Source organism: Scophthalmus maximus, chromosome 10, assembly GCF_022379125.1.
Source record: "Scophthalmus maximus strain ysfricsl-2021 chromosome 10, ASM2237912v1, whole genome shotgun sequence".
Taxonomy (NCBI): Eukaryota; Metazoa; Chordata; class Actinopteri; order Pleuronectiformes; family Scophthalmidae; genus Scophthalmus; species Scophthalmus maximus.
The window spans coordinates 5,547,873-5,565,488 of NC_061524.1; the positions used below are offsets into that span (position 1 = coordinate 5,547,873).

The following is a 17,616-nucleotide window of genomic DNA, read 5'->3' on the forward strand; positions in this document are numbered from 1 at the left end:
AAAAATTTCAAAATGCTACGAGTTCTGTTTGAAACAATGGTTACATACGCCAGTTGCAATACTGAGAGGACCAATTAATCATCGTTCGAAAATAATAATCCCTCTGCGCAACAATGTAGAATCTTAGAACTCCTAAACTTGTGTAAGTCTCTGCAGCGGGTTGGAGACGAGGCACTGCTGTAACTGGGGGACAAAAGCACCAGCAGGGAGGTGGCACCTGAAAGCAGATTGATATTTTTTTTGCTCAACAGGAAACAACAAGGCTTTGTTTGTTTAAGCGGTAAAGCCAATTTATTTACCAGCTACCGGTGGCTCCATGGCACAATGTGGTGTTTCACACTTTACTGAAAGTGGGGGGGGGGGGGGGATCTCATGCCCCTGCTGTTTCTGTGGATAACAGGGGAAAGGACAAACCTTTGGCTTTGTAATGACTCCCACTGAAATATGTGTCCAGTCAATCTCATGGTGGTAATGAGCAATAGATGCTATGATGCTCAGCTGTGCTAATGTTTGGTGTCCAAGCAAACGATCTCAGTTGTACTGTTACACATAACAACCAAACTGTGTATGCGATATGTATTTTGGGTTACATACAGTAGGTTTTCTGTAATTTGCTATTTATGGAACTGTTCACATTAAAACTACCACCCCTCTCCTCAGGGGAGCTGGAAGAAGGAACTACAGCTCTTACACCATAATGTGTCTTTTCATGCCCCTACATCCACTACATTGGCTTCAGACAAAGGTTCCATAGATCTATAAAGGGAGTAGGGTTGAATACCTTGCTACTACATAAAAAGCAAAGCCACATTCAGGCTGGCAACCACCTCGTCAACCCCCCCCCCCCCAACAGGCACACACCCACACACTCAGTTTAGCTGGGTAACAACCTCTCTAAAAAAGAGCTGCGAGGTACCGCGTCAGGCATTTCAGTGCTTTTCCTCTCTGGAAATAACTCCCAGGGTGAAAGTCACCTGTCTTTTAAACCCCAACCCATAACAACACTTGTATTATGTTTCCTAATTGCTCTGGCTCAGCATCTTTATTTTTGCCTGTTGCTTCCCGAGGCAAAAAAAACAACAAAAAACTGCAGAGAGACACTTGTTGGGACTTATTTTAGGGGGTAAGATCACCATGATGTCATCAAAGGGTTATTTTTCGAAGACTTAACACTTTTGTCTGACAGGCGGAGTAGTATTTACGAGTCAACTTCACAAAGCAGCTGCCTTTTTTTTTTTGTAACATGTTCATGTGATAATGTGAACTCCTAAACTCACACGGGGCCACAGATAGAGAGATAATCAGATTTAGTTTAAAGCCACTGTAGTCTAATGCCACAGGATGTGGACATAGTCATTTAATCTTGATAGACGTGTGGTGGGTTCGTACGAGCCCCCTTCAGTGCGCTAAAAATGAGAACTGTTTCCAAGAATTAGCACACACACACACACACAGGTTGAGAGTTCAGAATAAAATTTAAGCTCCTCAAGTACAATGACTTACATTCAGTTTCCAGTATAACAAATGTGTTGAATGTATTTCCTTCTTCATAAAACATTTGCATTTCTTTGGGACATTTTGAAACCTGCAGTGTTTGCTCTCATGTTTACTAGGTGGGAGATTAGGGTGCGACATGCGAGTAGCATCTAATATAGTATGGTCCGCTAGCGGAGAGGAGGAACAGGCTGCAGAGGTCTGGTAAACTCACTTCTTTTCTTTTTCTTTTTCACTTTTCTAACCTCAGCCCCAACAGATACTAACTCAAGTGACATGCTCCCTCTGGAAACATTAAAGTCTTTATACACACACACAGAACTATTCTCCGACATCCGGAAACAGGTGTGAACCTGGTGGGGGTTCATTTTAAGAACAACCTCAGTAATGATGTGTGATAATGAGAATTTAGCTCAGACTGAAATAGTAAAAAAATTTAAAAAAGTATGTATCCAGGGCCTTTAATATGATTTATTATCAGGCTGTTGAAAATGTGCACATTTAGTCTGACGCAGAACCTTACTGACATGTAGAAACCGCTTATTTGACAGAACTGCAGATGTGTCCAGGGATGTAATTAGGACAAAGCACGCGGAAGGCAGCGGATGTTCAGGGCCGTGTAGAGGTTTGGAAGAGAAAAAGAATAAATCAAGTGTCAAAAGAGACACAAAGCCTGAACAAAACAAACAGCTGTACTTACAGGGTTTCTTTGGACATTTCTGGCATTTGTGGAAACCCCAGGACGTCCCGATGGTTCCACAGCACTGCTCCTGCTTAGTGAGGCCTGGCAGAACCTTCCCACACTGGAAAGTGACACAGTGGGAGAGGAGGGCGGTGGAGGAAGAGGATCACTTATCATTTTCATTTGAATACAAAATTATGTTTTGACTGATTGGCACTACTTTATTACTTCTTCATGTGGATGCCGACGTGAAAAAAAAGCCTTGTTGTGTGATGTTTACAAGTGTGTTGGGGGAGGGAGTTCTATTTGTCTGGCACGACACCACGAGACCCTAACTCAGATCTGCCTCAACACTCTGGTGGTGATGCTTCATATCAAACCCTAACTGTCGCCATTGATGGAGGAATCGTATTTTGATTTGTTAGAAGACGTAACTTTGTGACAATTAATCATGAAACTTAGGGGCTGTAAAGGTTTATTTCATACTCAGGTCCTTATCCATGTGTAATCATGCTGAGTAGTGCATTTGACTGGTGTCTTTGCCTCTGACGACCCGACCAGGGCACAGTAAATCAAACGCATTTCACCAGTGTGTGTGTGTGTGTGTGTGTGTGTGTATGTGTGTGTGTGTGTTTGTGTGTGTGTGTCCGGTGTGTGTGTGAGCAAAGTGGTCAGAAGCTGGACTCCAGCCACATTCAACAACGGAGTCATGATGAAACAATCAATTAGCCATAGTATTTATGGATCTGATGCCTCTGTCCTTAAGCTGGATGATGGTGATGGATGCTAGATGGCAGCATCAGGGAAGGACATAAGGACAAAAAAAAGCTTTGAATGTTTCCTTATCATTTTAACAGATACGTATTGCTTAAGGGACATAACTGCACATTTTAGGGCTTGAATCTTTTTTATTATTTGCCATGAGGTCTTACTTGTTCCATGAGATGTTCCTGAGTTGCAATGAGCTAACATACAGTACAGTCGAAATGTCTGACAAGTGTACCTGGCTGCCTGTGGTCTCCTGGAAGCAGCGGCCCAACGTGTTCTTGGAGGCGACGGGCTGGTACTGAGGAACCTGGTAGTCGTGCTGGTTGGGATAGACTATGTTGTAGCCGTGGTGCTGGACCTTCTGGCTGCTGTCTGTGTGGTGGTAGGTGTAGCTGGTGGACGACGAGGAGCTGGACTGGGAACCTTTGAGCTGGTTTCCGTTGTTTTGGTAGTTGTCCAGGTGAGACACCCGGTGGACCTGGACCGAGGCCTCCGGAGGATGTTTGATGTGGATGTTGACGACGCTGGGGCTGAATACTGGAGACGCATGGGACAAACATGAGGAACACAACTGTTACAGTGCGATGTTGAAAAAAAACAAGGAAATGTGGGTATTTCTGGAGAGCAGTATCCTTTTTCTGTTCTGTCACGGTCTTGTTTTACTGTGCAGTAAACACTAATCTAATATTAGACACAGAAGTTTGTTATTCATGTGAAAGAAAACGTGTTTACACCTGTTTTAGCCCATTTACCACAAATTACCTCCACTTAACATGAGCTGCTGTAGTTTTACATTTGTGAACTGTGTTTTTACACAATCTTCCGTGAAGCCTCTGCAATGCGTGACTTGAAGGAAATGGACTAAAACACGCTTCCTTTAGAGAAAATTGAGCGATAAGGAATAGGAAAGTATTACTCCTTTACTTTTTTCCAGCCCTCCTTTCCATACAGGTCACAACTTTTCACTGAGACCACTGGCGTCGCCTTTAACTCACCAGTGCTCTGGCCGTTGCTGTAGGTCAGGGGCAATGTGTGAGTGGAGTGGACCTGAGTCTGGCTGAACCCTCCGGCCGTCTGCTGGTGCTGCTGGTGCTGCTGGTGCTGTTGGTGCTGCTGGTGCTGCTGGTGCTGTTGGTGCTGCTGGTGCTGCTGGTGCTGCTGGTGCTGTTGGTGCTGCTGGTGATGCTGGTGTCCGTTCTGAACTGGCATCTGGCAGAACTTTCCAGTAAAGTTGGGAGGGCATTGACACTTGTCCCTGGTGCTGCACTTGCCGCCATTCATACACGGAAGGTGACAAACCACTGAGAAGAGACATAAACACAAACCAAGACAAAGGACTTTTAGGCCATTATCAACACATTCGTGAGTGTGTTTGGATTCACATTTGCATGGTAGTCTGATTGGGCTGTTAGGTTTGTGTGGTTTCGTGAGATGTATTTTGGAGGTAAATATAATGCTCAGGACATCCAAGACGTGACTGTCACCCACCCATGGAGAAGTCTGGATTCTGATTGGCTGGAAAAGGGATCAAAGCTTAGTAACTGGATAATTTAACCCGAAAACTAATGACATACGTGTTTGTTTGCTGTTCTAAATTAATGTGCCAGTATCTAACAGTAACACAACAGCAGATGGCGACTGACTTGTTTCTTCTTCTACTTTGAGGTTTTATAGCTGCGTTGTGTGTCCTGTGTTCCGTGTTGCAGGTTCCACGTTGGGTGGAGCTGGAGGCCAAGCGGAGGCTTCTGACTTCTGCCTCCCAAGAGATTATAAAGGACGAGCTCATCCTGATATTCAGGAGCGCGCCCACTTACACCAAAAATAGACTTTTAGAATATCTTCAATCTAATCACACATGGCAAAAGTTTTCTTTGGCAAATGGCCATGGTATAAGTGCGTTAATCCCAGTCTGTGCGTTCCAGGATTTTAATAGACGACATGAGGGCTGAACCAGCGGACACGAAGGCCAGGATGGTTTGCCTCTGCAGGACAACTTGTCAAGTGTTGACCCTTATGTAAATCCTGCAGTTCCCACACATCGGGGACCAAATCACAGCACAACAGGTGCCAGATTCATACACACCGAACAGGCTGCAGCTCTCTTTCAACCAGAGGGCTTTAAATCAAGCAGTAACAGAAGTGTGGTGCTTATACAAGAAGCCAATAGTGAAGAGAGGGGCACAGTTACCTCACTGTTACAAGGCGTAAACTCTCCGAGCGGAGAAAGTGATAATGTAAATATGTACCATGATAAGTTGCTTTCTTGAGTCGTCATAAAGTGCTACACCTGTCTTTGTCCTCTAAGCCCTCCTGCCTTCCCTTCCACAGTCAACCCACCTCCAACATCCCCCCCTCCCTGACTCTATTTGTTTTCATTCAACTGTAAATGATTTGAAACCGTCTGGACTGCAACTGGCACAAATGAGCTGGCAGCTACAGGCGTCTTTAATAAAGAAAGCCAGAGCCGAGGGCCAGAAATCTCTCGGCGCTTTGGCGAGCCGCTGCACTCACCTGGGAGAAAATATGCCAGAAGAGCTGGAAAAACACCACTTAAACCCACTCTCTGGGGGCTGCGGCCGGCCAAATGGGATACACACACAACAGCCTGAAAATGTCCAATTTAAAAAATACGCGGGATCAAGTCATTCCCCGAATATTTTCTGCTATCAACAAACTATCACCGACTGGCCAAGTAGTTATCGCCTCACCTTTGCCAAGACCAAGATTTCCTACAGCGTCTGCTGAAGTTAAATAAAATGTGTCTACAGAAACAATATGGTCATGGGAAACAATGAGGAAAAAACAGGAAATAGAACAGGATCAGATATTCTGCGGGAAATGTATGATCTCGCTTCAGGGTGAGGATCCAGAATTCCTCCTTCATTACAATCTTTAAATGTGTTTTAAATTTGTAGCAGTTGTAATGGCTGCAGAACAAGTGGGCTCATAGTTTACACATTTGAAGTGAAAGAAGTTCTGTGTGTAGTAATAGTCATGATAGTAGTAGCAACATGAAAACTCAGTAGTAGAGTCAAATAATAAGTATTATATTATTCATTAATGACACAATGACACACTGATGTTGCCCTGGTCACTGATAATGTCATAAAACGGCATTTTGATCATAGTTCTCCAAAGTTTTGAGTGTGCCTGGACCCGTCTATTTTCATTGAGTAAAAGGGGCAGTTAGCAATTCTGGAGAAAGCTTGATCCTCTCTTAGTTTTTGTTGTGATTTTCCTGCTCTGGCCGGTCTGCGAACCAGGGTCATCGGTGTGCGAGTCCGACGCAGACGAGAGTCTGGTCCAACCAAAAATTAACAGCTTCCAGCTGACCTGCTTTACCGGAAAACTCTTGAGATTGCCGGAAAATGTTTGGCAATTTACTCTAATGTGCAACTCCAAAAAGCACCAGGAAAACATGACACACGGCAGCAGTAAATACGAAGCTCACCATGCCAACTATAAGATCATCGTAGTGGATTCAAAAGTGCAATATCTGCCCTCTGATTCATGGTGGAGTAGAGGTAGAAGGTCTGATCCACTGGAAAAGTCAAGTGGTAGTACAAGTACTAATAGTACTTTAATGTACAGTCATTTAGACACATTTAAAAGGTAACATTAGATAACTACAGAAAAGGGAGAAAATAAACAGAAAACAGAGCCACAGCCAGCAGGGCTGATCAGACAGATGGATGGAAGAACTGGGCTCGTGTCCCAGGCAGCATTTTTCTGCTGAGTAGCTGCTGAAAGACCTGAGGCATCTATCTAATATATAACCAGGCTGCCTTTGGTAGGAAATTAACTTTATTTCCATGGTTATATAATGATCATTTTAAATAAATGATAAATATAACACAATAAAAATAAAGTTTTCTACAGTTTTGAATTCATAATTTCCTTCAGTTTGATAAATAAAACTGTCCAAACCCTGATATATGTATTTTCAAGCTGTATCTTATTGATTTTTTAAATCTCGGTTAATTAGCCCCTCGTGTCATCATGGGCTGTGGGCGAGTTTGAACAGATCCACCTCTTCCTTCCACTCATTCATAAATCAACACGCTTTGCCTCGCCGCTGCTCTCATCAGGTAAGTATGATAAACAAGACGAGGGAGATTTATTCGGCCTCGGCTCTTTCGCGAACGACGGAGTAAGGGAGGAAGGAAGAGAGGAAGGAAGGAAAGAAAGAAAGACTGTGGGCAGAGGAGAAATGAAGCGAGCCCGGACAGGCTCACGGGTCTGAAGCTCCGTTTCTCTACCTTCGCTCGGATCCTGCAGGTTCTGCAACATTGTCTGAGGATCACAATGTCACCAGCTGATTGTAAAAAATAATGAATATCTATTTACTGTTCTTAATTTTTCTCACTATAGATAGCTATAGCTTTTAATATTTGCTGATATGTCAAGTGCTTTATTTTACATTTTGGGTTTATTTGAAGTCTCTTTATTTGAGCCCCAAAAGAAAATAGGACAAACTACTGAACCTACCATACATTTTTTTTTTTCCCCCCCAAAAAATGATAGCTTTGTCCATAGTGTGACCCTCTTCTCAGAGGTCAGATCACTATAATGACATTTGGTCATTGGTCAAAGTTTGCACGTTGACCTTGAAGCGAACGCACCACAGGAATTGATTTACCTGCCACGAGCGAGTCCTGACATCACCACAAATCTATTCCAGTAAACAGGAGAAATCATCCCTCCAGGCCATCCACATTTAACACCCTGATGTGTGTGTGTGTGTGTGTGTGTGTGTGTGTGGGAGGGGGGTTTCTCTTTCTCTGTGCACTGGTGTAACTCCAGTTAGACTAATTTGTGAAGCTGAGTCACACAGGAATTCATGTTGTTCTGCGCTTCCCATGTTCCTGCATGTGTCAGGGGCCGGAGACTCCGATCTGCTCCATGTAAGGACTGAGGCAGGTCCAGACACAGTTGGTCGGGTCTGTGCATCACATTACAGAAAACCCACCTCATGCGCTACATTACACAGGAGCCGTTTCAGGATAGCCTCAGATATCTACATTATTGTACACTTTCAAGTCCAACAACATTTACACCAGTTTCTGTAATGCTACAGTGTCTCCTGAACATCACAGACAATCGACCTGAACTCCTAAAGAGAACTAAAAGCTGTGATCCAAGGTACCAATGACATACTGTATATATGGATAAGGGAAAAGAGGGAACATTTATTGTCCTCTACTGACTCTGACTGACCCATAGACTGTACATAAAAAATGTACGTAGTTACCAGGTCCAAAAAAAGTGAAGCCAATGCGGAAGTGAACTGAAACCTGTATTCTCTCGAATGACCAGCAGAGGACAACTCCACTGGTTGGACAAAGAAATCCGTGTATGAAAAGATTACTCTACTTCTCGCTTGATTTATAACGTCAGTAAACACTTTCCTGAGGAGTTTATAGTCTCAATCTCTAGTTTCAAGTCTTCTTCAATGCAGCATGATGTTAATTTTGTAAGTTATGGTCACATTTAGAGTAAAGTAGACGATAAAGCACTGCATGCACCCAAATGCATTGCCTTGGGGGCATGGATACCGTGTGATTGACAGCTAGTACTGTCCAATCGGGGGAAGGTCGCAGGTGTAGGTGGATGTGCAGTGGGCGAGCTGTGAGTCAAACCCACCCCCTGCTCCTCTAAAATGTGGTTACTTCTGGGGGTTTTTAAAAGACCAAGCTGGCGCCTAGCCAAGATGTTAAACTGGAGACTTTAAAACGGCATGATGGGCTGCCACTTGAATTGAACCCTGACATTTCTATCCATTCTTCTGACCTTTATTTGAAAGGGAAAACGAAGACAAATTTCAAACACATTGCTGAATACATTGTCAGTCCGATGGGAATATCCCTATCAGTGTAAACTCTGTCTGCCCAGAACACAGACAGACGGACACTTGGTGGATATGTTTAAAGCCTCAGTATTGGGGTTGCCACGCCCTCCAATTCAAGGACTTTTACGGAATTTCCTGGCCCAATTCCCTGTAATTCTAGGACCCAATACGTCAAAGTTTGAAAAACAGGTCAAGGTTAATTACACTAAGAATTTTTTAAATGAAAAATTATCAGGTTTTGCAGAACCTCGCAGACAAAAATTAAAAGAGAGAGAAGTTTGAATGTGTGAAAGAGCAACGCAGGTGTCTTTGCTAGTTTAAGACTGAACGAATTGTCATCGTCCTGTCCAGCTCCCAAGTTAAACTAACAGAGGTGGATTTGGACACAACCTAAAGTACTTGCACCGTGAGCTTTAGCGCATTAGAATATAGCCCAGAGACTTAGTTATGAGATGAAGAGCCAGAGACAACGGGAGCCAAACACGCAAACAGCAGCACAGAGCCTATTATATAAGTTAAAAAAACATGTCCACATATAATTTAAATTTATGCACTAAATAAATAAATTCAAGCACTTTCAATAACCCCTGTGTATTTATATCTTCTATCTTTAAGGCCTTGATTTATCTTTTCTCAAATTCAGAAACTTTCCCAAAATGACAACGTGACGATCACACCTCGCTGACAGTGGTTGGACAGCTGAGCAAAGTCTGACTGCATCATAATTCTCTATGTGTGATTCATCACGTCAACATGAGAAAAAAGAGATCAGGGGATCAGGGAGGGGGAGCTGATGGCTCACCTGGTAGAGGGCCCAGTTCCTGAAAGTCGCCCCCCCCCTCGCTCATCTGCCTCTCCTGTCACTCTTCTTTCCATTAATGTCTCTTTTACATTTACACATAATCATTGCAACCATGGTTAATATGAAAGTGTTGACAAATTACAGACAGAAGGTCAGATATGATTAAGCAAAAGATTCTGATGAGTTCATCAGACGTGCTTTCCATGTGCGTGTGTGTGCGCGTGTGTTAAGTTAGTAAGAAAAGATCCCTTACCTACTCGGAAGTTGGGTGCTGTCAGGGTGTCGGTGGCACGGCCATTCTCACTGATGATGGTGGTGGTGTTTCCAAGCTCACAGTTGTTGTGACATCTGCCTCCAATGCAGGTTAACTTGCAGATGGTGGGTGTGAAGACCACCTTGATCCTTCCTGTGTGGTTGCCGACTGCTGCACGAACCACGAGGAGGAGGAGGAAGAGCAGACGAAATCTGGTTAATCTTTGATCCATTGGAAAATGTTAAATCGCTTTCAGGTTCAAGCTTGTCTCCATCGGGTGGTGAGGCTCCAGTCAAAACAAAAACAAATAATCTATGTACACTGTAGGATTTTGAAAAACTTGTGACATGAGCTCCTCCCTCCACTTATATACTACCAACTGTCTGTTTCCACTCCTCTTCCACTGATCTTAAGTCCAGTGGCGCCTCTGAAACGTGAGCGGCAAAAAAAAAGAAAAAGAAAGAAAAAATCTGGGAGAGACAGAAGTCAGCAAACAAAACTCTGGGATGCCTTCCAGTTCTTCATCACACTGCAAGTCCCTGAGAGGTGGATATTGGCAAATGAGCGTACCAAGCTTCCTTCCAAAACAGACAGCGGGCATGCCACCTTCAGCTTCTGTGTCTGCGCTCCCTGCTTTTCACTTTTCTTCCCATTCTTTCTTCCTCTTTACTTCTTACCTTTGAGTTATATCAACGTTAACGCATCAAATAAAGGAGGAAAAAAATGATCTTTCTGTGACTAACACCCAGATCAGGACACAATCGCCCGAAACCTTTGGAAGCACTACAAGTCAAAAGCTTATCTACTCGTCTCCCCGTGTGCTGCGTCTTCCTCCCACCCTCATAAAACCCTGCCCTCGGTGCAGATTCACAGGAAAGAGAGAAGAGTGAAGAGTACTGCATCCTTTCTCAAACTACCTGAAATATTTATTCTCCCTGAGGTGCAACAATACACTTCAGTTACATTGAGCCTTCTCCTCTAATTCTGTCATACTTTTCTTAATCTTTTAATGATCTTTTGTTTATCTTCTCTGTGCTGCCTGGCATCGCTGTGTACTGTCCAAACCTCTGTCTGCAGCACTCAGCGTCTTCAGAGTATATAAACATCCATATATGATTATTCACATTCCATACTTTCCTTTGGTGGGAAGATTATTTCCAAAGAAAAATTAAATAAAATGGACTGTGACTAGGCTGTCACTTCTTTGTCACGAACAATCCATGAGCCATGTTTAAAACATCAGCACCAATTATATAAAATCATTACTGATTACTCTTTTTTAGGGCTGGGTTTATGACCCATACTGCGGCCAGCCGCCAGGGGGCAGTCAAAATGATTTGCCTTTACTTATGGGGAGCTCTCATATCGACCATCTTTACATACGGGTGGGTGGGTGAAAGATGCTACCCAGTTGCATTATAGGAGATATAGGATCCAGTGTTTTTGGATCTTAACTCATACAGAGATATCTGTAAAAGTCCCTTGACACTTTAAATAACTTGTGCATGTCTTTAATGTATGGGGAAAATCATAGTCATTAGCTAAAGAAACCACTTGCAACTTTTGTCTTGACAGTCATAGTTCACAGAGCCACAAAGGGTCACTTGTTAGGTAAAGACAGGTCATTTTATGTCTTTGACCCAATGACCAGTGCTGCTGTTTTTCTGGTGAGGAAAGTCTCAGCTGAGTACATGTAACAAAAACAGTTGCAACTGGCCCTGTATTGTTTGGGGTATGTCTCCCTACATGGAATGTTCGACACAATGATAGGAATCATAAAAATCCTTTCATGTCAAAACTACTGTGACAAGACTCTGAGCAGCAGGTGCCCGGCCGCAGCGATGATAAAACATTTTCTGAATCCCCTAAACCCTCCCTCCCTCGTCTGACTGCACTGCTAGGCCTCTATGCACATGTTGTTGGCAGAGCTCCTAGGTTGTGTCGAGCATATGGAAAGGGAGTCAGAGGAGCATCGCAGACACAACACAGACATCAATCAAATTGAAGGGTGAGACTGCAGAGAGGTTAAAGAGAGTGTGGTGGCGACGGATGGAAGCGTACCCCCCCCCTGAAGTCGGGGGGGGGGTAATTTCTTTCTTTCTGGCGTTTTCAATTGGGAAAAATGAAGCCATAGAGGACAAGTATGGCAGTAGAGAGATTGAAGTTAGGATTGACTTAGAAGGAGAAGAAGGGTAAGTTTCCATGTTGCTGCACTTCTTGACTGTTAACTACTTGTAGAAAGTTAATGTGTATGTTCTCTTGATTATCAAGTAGCTGGATGGATTTTGTGGCAAAACGCCTTTGAATGGATTTTATACTGAGCGGAATAAGTGATAATATTGGTACAAGTAAATTGGTACGAGTATCGAAAATCTACCGTGATATCTTCACTTTACCGGTGCTTGGAGAAGTCTGTTTGCTATTCTTGGTGAGTATTAATTCCTTTTTCAGGGAAGTCTGATAAATGTCCTCTAGTGATTTCACTTGCGTCAGCATCTGTTTCTGCTGAAGATAAAGACTTAGATGATGAGGATGAATATGTGGAGTTACAAAGAAGTTAGCTTAGCAGAACTTGTAGAACTCTGTAGTCCAATCCCAATTATCCCCAAACTCAATAGTCACAACTAGCATAACACATTTGACGAGGAAGTAGCATGCATTGAATAAATAAGAGCTCTAGTTCAGCTGCATCAATATTGATCCTCTCTTTTAAATTGTCTATCATGAGTCCAATAATGTTATGGCAATGTGCTTTGGCTTTTGGTCTCCATCAAGTCATTGGAAAAGAAGCGTTTGAATCAAGCTAATGAGGTGGTAATGTCATTTTTCTCAGTTTTTAGGTTCAGGTCACAAGCTAAAACATACTTGAAATATATTGGTTCTACTGTTAAGTTGACCTCAAGTCGAGTTTCTTACTCTTTGCACCTTAGGAATAGGTGAAGTGCCAGAAATCCCTACTCTGACTGCACACCATCATGGCATTCTTCTTTGGTCATTGCGGTGATGGTAAGATGATCCTCTCTGCCCAAACCCTCAGTCAGGGCTAAGACTACTAACATTTGCCTGAGGGTGTTTTGGCAGTGTGGGAGAGCTGAGGGATAGCTAGGGGGAGACAGGGAATAACTTTCCCAGATGTGCTACCAAAGTAAGTTGCTGACAGGCTGTTTGTCACATGGGACAGGGCTGAAAGAAAGGCTGTGGGCCTCTTGTTTTAGAAGCAAAAACACGTATGCTACTTAAGCAAAGTGTAGCACTGACTGCCTGATGGGCAAAAAAAATGCAACAGCCGTGGTATTCCCATTAATGTGGCCGCAGAGGCCTTAAGTGCTATCTGTTGATACACAATTTTGCTGTAAGTGTTAAACATTGACCGAACAAAGTCTGAAATGCTTTGATATGACAAGTTGAAAAACTTGCTGCCACTTTCATAGGATCAAAGAGTGAAAGGGCAACAATTCAGGAACAGAACCTCTATTACAGTACAGTACAGTACACTACAGTATATTGTGATTGAAATGAGAGGCCATGCTGATCTGCTCTAACAGACATTGACAGACTCTTCAGATGGCCTGAAAACCAAGTCTCCTGTTTGACAAGGGGAAATTCAGCAAATGAACAGAAAGTGATAATGATGAGGTTTACAGAATGGAGGGATTTGAGGGGCCTCGGTGCATTGGGATAGTCTGCATCATCAAGTTTCCATTTAGGGCTCATCAGTTAAATACCTTGAAGCAATAAGTTATGTTGTAAACCTGTCAAACAAGGAGTTCATGATTATTTCACTATGCTGCTTTTATCAATGAAGTAAAGTATAACTTTTATGCGATATCTGTGTGCACTGCTTTTTTTTATATATCACAAATACAGCTGATGTATTATCTTAAAGTAAGATCATACACCAACTGAGGACTTCATCAGGGATGAAGTCCTCAGTTGGGACTTCAGTTGGGACACCTCCCTATTAATTTAATAAGCCACTCAGGCAATTAGCTGGCAGCAGCGCGATGAAGAAAGCCATTCAGATAAAGGTCAGATGCTATAGTTTATGTTCACATCAAACATCAACATAGAGTTTAAATGGTAAGGAGAATGATTAGACTGGTTGGTGCTAACACATATACGCTACCGTAACTCAGATAACCACTCTTTACAACTGTGGTGAGCACTGAACAATCTCACAATCAACAACTCGTTCAACCTTGAGGTGGATGTTCTACAACAGCAGAAGGCCGCGTCAGGTTCCACTCCTGTCAGCCAAGAACCGAAATCTGAGGCTGCAGATGGTAGGCTTACAACAACCAGAGGTTGGTGTCTTGGGCCAACACTGTCCTGAACTGAAATTCTGGACAACCGCTGAATAAGGCTGAGAGAATGTTGTTGCGGAATGCCCTCTGTCACAGGAAACACCACTTTTCTGATGCCACCTTAATGGATAGCTATGGAGTGTTACATCCTGTTTTTGTTTTGATGCTTCCTAATTCTGCAAAGACAATGACAAAATACAAAGTATTCTGTAGGCTTCTCACTGTCAAATTCTCATTTTTAGATTAAGAACCACCACTCTGTAACAAGACTTCACAGTCAAAAGGAACATGTTTCTTTCTTGCAGTTCTTTAATAGAACTGGCATCTGCCTGACATCAAATTCAGAGGTATTTCACAGTTAAACCTTCGTAGTATATCAGTAATTTGAGCAGCTTGTGGGCTACACTTTAGTTACATATTCATGTTGAAGTTGAATTTAAAACCCCATTTACACGGGCGGGTCGGACAGCTATCTGATCTCATTAAAGCGGCGTGTGAATCCGTCCAAGAAGTTTTCAAGAGGGTTTCAAATTTGTTCGCTCGAATCACCTCCGCAATTTGAGATGCATTCAAGCTAGATGTTAAAAAGGTGAAAATGGATATGTCTCTCCGAGATACATATATAGTCTTTATTCTGCAAAATTTTAACTGCGTCATTGTGTGGAAAATTACAATGCATTTGTGTGTTTGTGTTAGTTATGGGTACTTGTTAGCCTACGCTCGCTAAAATACTATTTTGGAAACTAAACTGATTTTGCATGAAGCTCAAGGTAACAATATCACGCAGTTATATTTGTGAGCTGACCAATGGAGATGCATTTTGTGACAACATATAAATGAGTGTCTTATAGGGGCAGTAAGCAATTTTTTGAGAAAGATTGTTTGTCGATTTTTTGACTGCATTGGTCGAGGCTCGAACTCGCAGCCTCAGGTAGGGGAGACTGACGCGCTAACCACAAGGCCAAAACCCCTGAGTTGTAGTGTCTGTCACTGCTGATATGATTTGACACAAGAATGCTACCAAACCCCATCCCTGTATATATATTTAATGACAGATACAGTAAGTTAACTTTGATGTCAACTTTTCCTGCACCGACTGAAATATAAAACCACTGTCAACCCCTCAAGGCAAGAAGATGTATCATTTAACCAGATCATTTACATGTGGAAACTAACTTTGAAGTCAGAGTTAGTGGACATTTGATATAACCGATACAGGCCTGGACAGTAATTTATAGAAAATACTTGCAATTGAAATCACAATATAGGTCAGAAAACTTGCAATTAGATATTTTTGTCACACTATGGTGAATCGTGTGGTGTCTCATTTGGATTCGAGTACTGGTTCAGTATAAACATCATCGGAGTATTTAAGGCCACATTCTTGTAGGCCATGTTCTGTACTTCAAATAAGGCAACGCTTGAAATAAGACAGGGCATCGCTAGATATTTATTTGGAAGCCATATATAAAACCAGTAATTTCTCTCTGGTTTCCCCACAAATGTACTGAACGTGAATGATTTCAGTGGCTGGACTCTCACCACTCTGTATGCATTTGCTTCTGCAACTTTGATGTCAGGCCATTTCACTGGCATTTACATACTGCTTGCAGAAATTAAACTGAGCCTAGGAGGTTATTTTGACCTGTGGCCCGGACTGGGTCGTCTCGAGTCGGCAGCACTGCAAGGCCAAGCACCAACACTATTCTGTCTGCTGACCTCCCCATTAATATCCCTCCGTTGGTCTGTCTGGCTGTGGCCAGAGGCACAACCACTCAGACTGAAGTCTACAGATTCTTTGAAAAATATTGACTTATTCATAGATGCATACTGCAGCCTAACGTTGCATTTTGGCCTTGATTTTATGACAAGCCACAATAACAAACCACAAGCTTGTGAATTATGGCTGTTGTTGATCTGTAAGAGTTTGACCATCTGCCAAAGTTGGCCGATTTTTAAAAAAAACGTTTCTTTCTGAAAGGTTTGCGCAGCTCACATATGAATAAAAAGGAGAGTACAACCAGACAATGGGATCTGTCATAGGAAGGTAAGCATGAACCTAAGTTTCAGTTCATGCTGACAGACACTCTGACTGCTTACACTTCCTCAGCAGAGCCTGATTTCGAGTCGATGTTGGTTCTACATCTTGGTTCTGTGTCTGAATTCTCTTGGTACCAGGACCCACAAACATCTCAACCCCATTGTTGAACCTCTCAAACAATTATTTGTGTCTACCTCAGTTCATCCACCAGATAAATGGAGTATGTACATTAATAAATAAGTAAAAGTACCAATACAGCACTAAAAAAATACTAATTTGCAAATCCTGCATGAAAAGACCAACTTCACTCAAAAGTAAATTTAAGTATCAGCAGCAAACTGTAGTTAAAGTATTTAAGTACAGGTTTGATCCCCCTGACTGATATATTGTGCTATATGACATCATTAGATGATAATAATAATGAATATTGTGTGTGTGTGCGTGTGTGTGTGTGTGTGTGTGTGTGTGTGTGTGAGTTTGAGCGGCGTGTTGCTGTTGAAGCTGCTGCAGCTGGTTTGAACCACAGCTCTATTCAAGTTTTATTTACAGGGACACCAGATAAATCTGAGGTGTTGTGTGGTGATTAATGTGAGAGGAAAGTAAATAAAAACGTAACTTCTGATACACAAATCTGTTTTCAGTTTTCTGATGTTTTCTCTAATCCATGGTTTCTGGTGAGATATTGGGTCATTTGAACATTTGTTGAAATGAAACCATGTGAGAAGTGCAAAGGGGGAAAAAAAACACTTTTTGGTGGAGCTCGAGTCGGCCCTGTTTTTCGACAGCCCCAAGCAGCAGGCAATGCTTAAGTCTTTATGCCATTACTGCTGGAGCTGCAATTTGAACAAATCCTGTTATTGCCCAACTGCAAACTCCACAGTCTCCCCATACCGTCAGTGTCAGAGCAGATGTGATGAGTTGTGTGTGCATGCATACGTTTGTGTGGTGTGTCCATTTGCGTATATAAACTCGGGCTGAAGGTTTTCCTGTAATTTAAATGATTACTTCCCGAGAATATGTAACTGTTTTCCCGGGATTCCCAGGATTTCTCACTTGGCCAGTCTCCTGAACTTGATGCTCGACCCGCTGAACAGCACTCTGCACTCTGTCCTACTGCTCCGACTCTGGATGGAGGCCTGCATATCTGATTGAGCCACTCGTTGAACTCAAAAGTTTATTTGCAGATGTTGATTCTCTACAAATATTTTCGCCACAGAGCAGCACTGTAAACGGACGCTTTCACATGGAAATTAATTAGGAAAAAACAAAAGTTGGATTGAGCACAACTAGACTGAGTTGTACTTGAAAACTTTTCATCTCTCATCCAAGAGACTCCTTCTGTTCTAACAGACTGGTGGTCCCAAGTACTTAACATTATCAAGGCCAGCCATGAAAATAGGCCTTACCAGTATATCCGTTCGTGG

At 42.6% G+C, this 17,616-nt stretch overlaps 1 protein-coding gene across 8 annotated transcripts in view; it reads right to left on the minus strand.

Annotated features, from left to right (window-relative positions):
• The window catches only part of ltbp1 (latent transforming growth factor beta binding protein 1), an 88,215-nt gene that overhangs the window by 41,547 nt on the left and 29,052 nt on the right, over positions 1-17,616 (minus strand). For 6 of the 8 annotated variants that reach the window (XM_035605923.2, XM_047335029.1, XM_035605922.2 and 3 more), the window contains exons 5-8: positions 9,848-10,018; positions 3,940-4,245; positions 3,180-3,481; positions 2,195-2,297 (exon numbers count right to left, since the gene is read on the minus strand). In XM_035605923.2, coding sequence (XP_035461816.2) covers positions 2,195-2,297; positions 3,180-3,481; positions 3,940-4,245; positions 9,848-10,018 — 882 coding nt within the window. The remainder of the gene's footprint in view (positions 1-2,194; positions 2,298-3,179; positions 3,482-3,939; positions 4,246-9,847; positions 10,019-17,616) is intronic. The other 2 variants (XM_047335031.1, XM_035605925.2) reach the window with 1 other exon arrangement.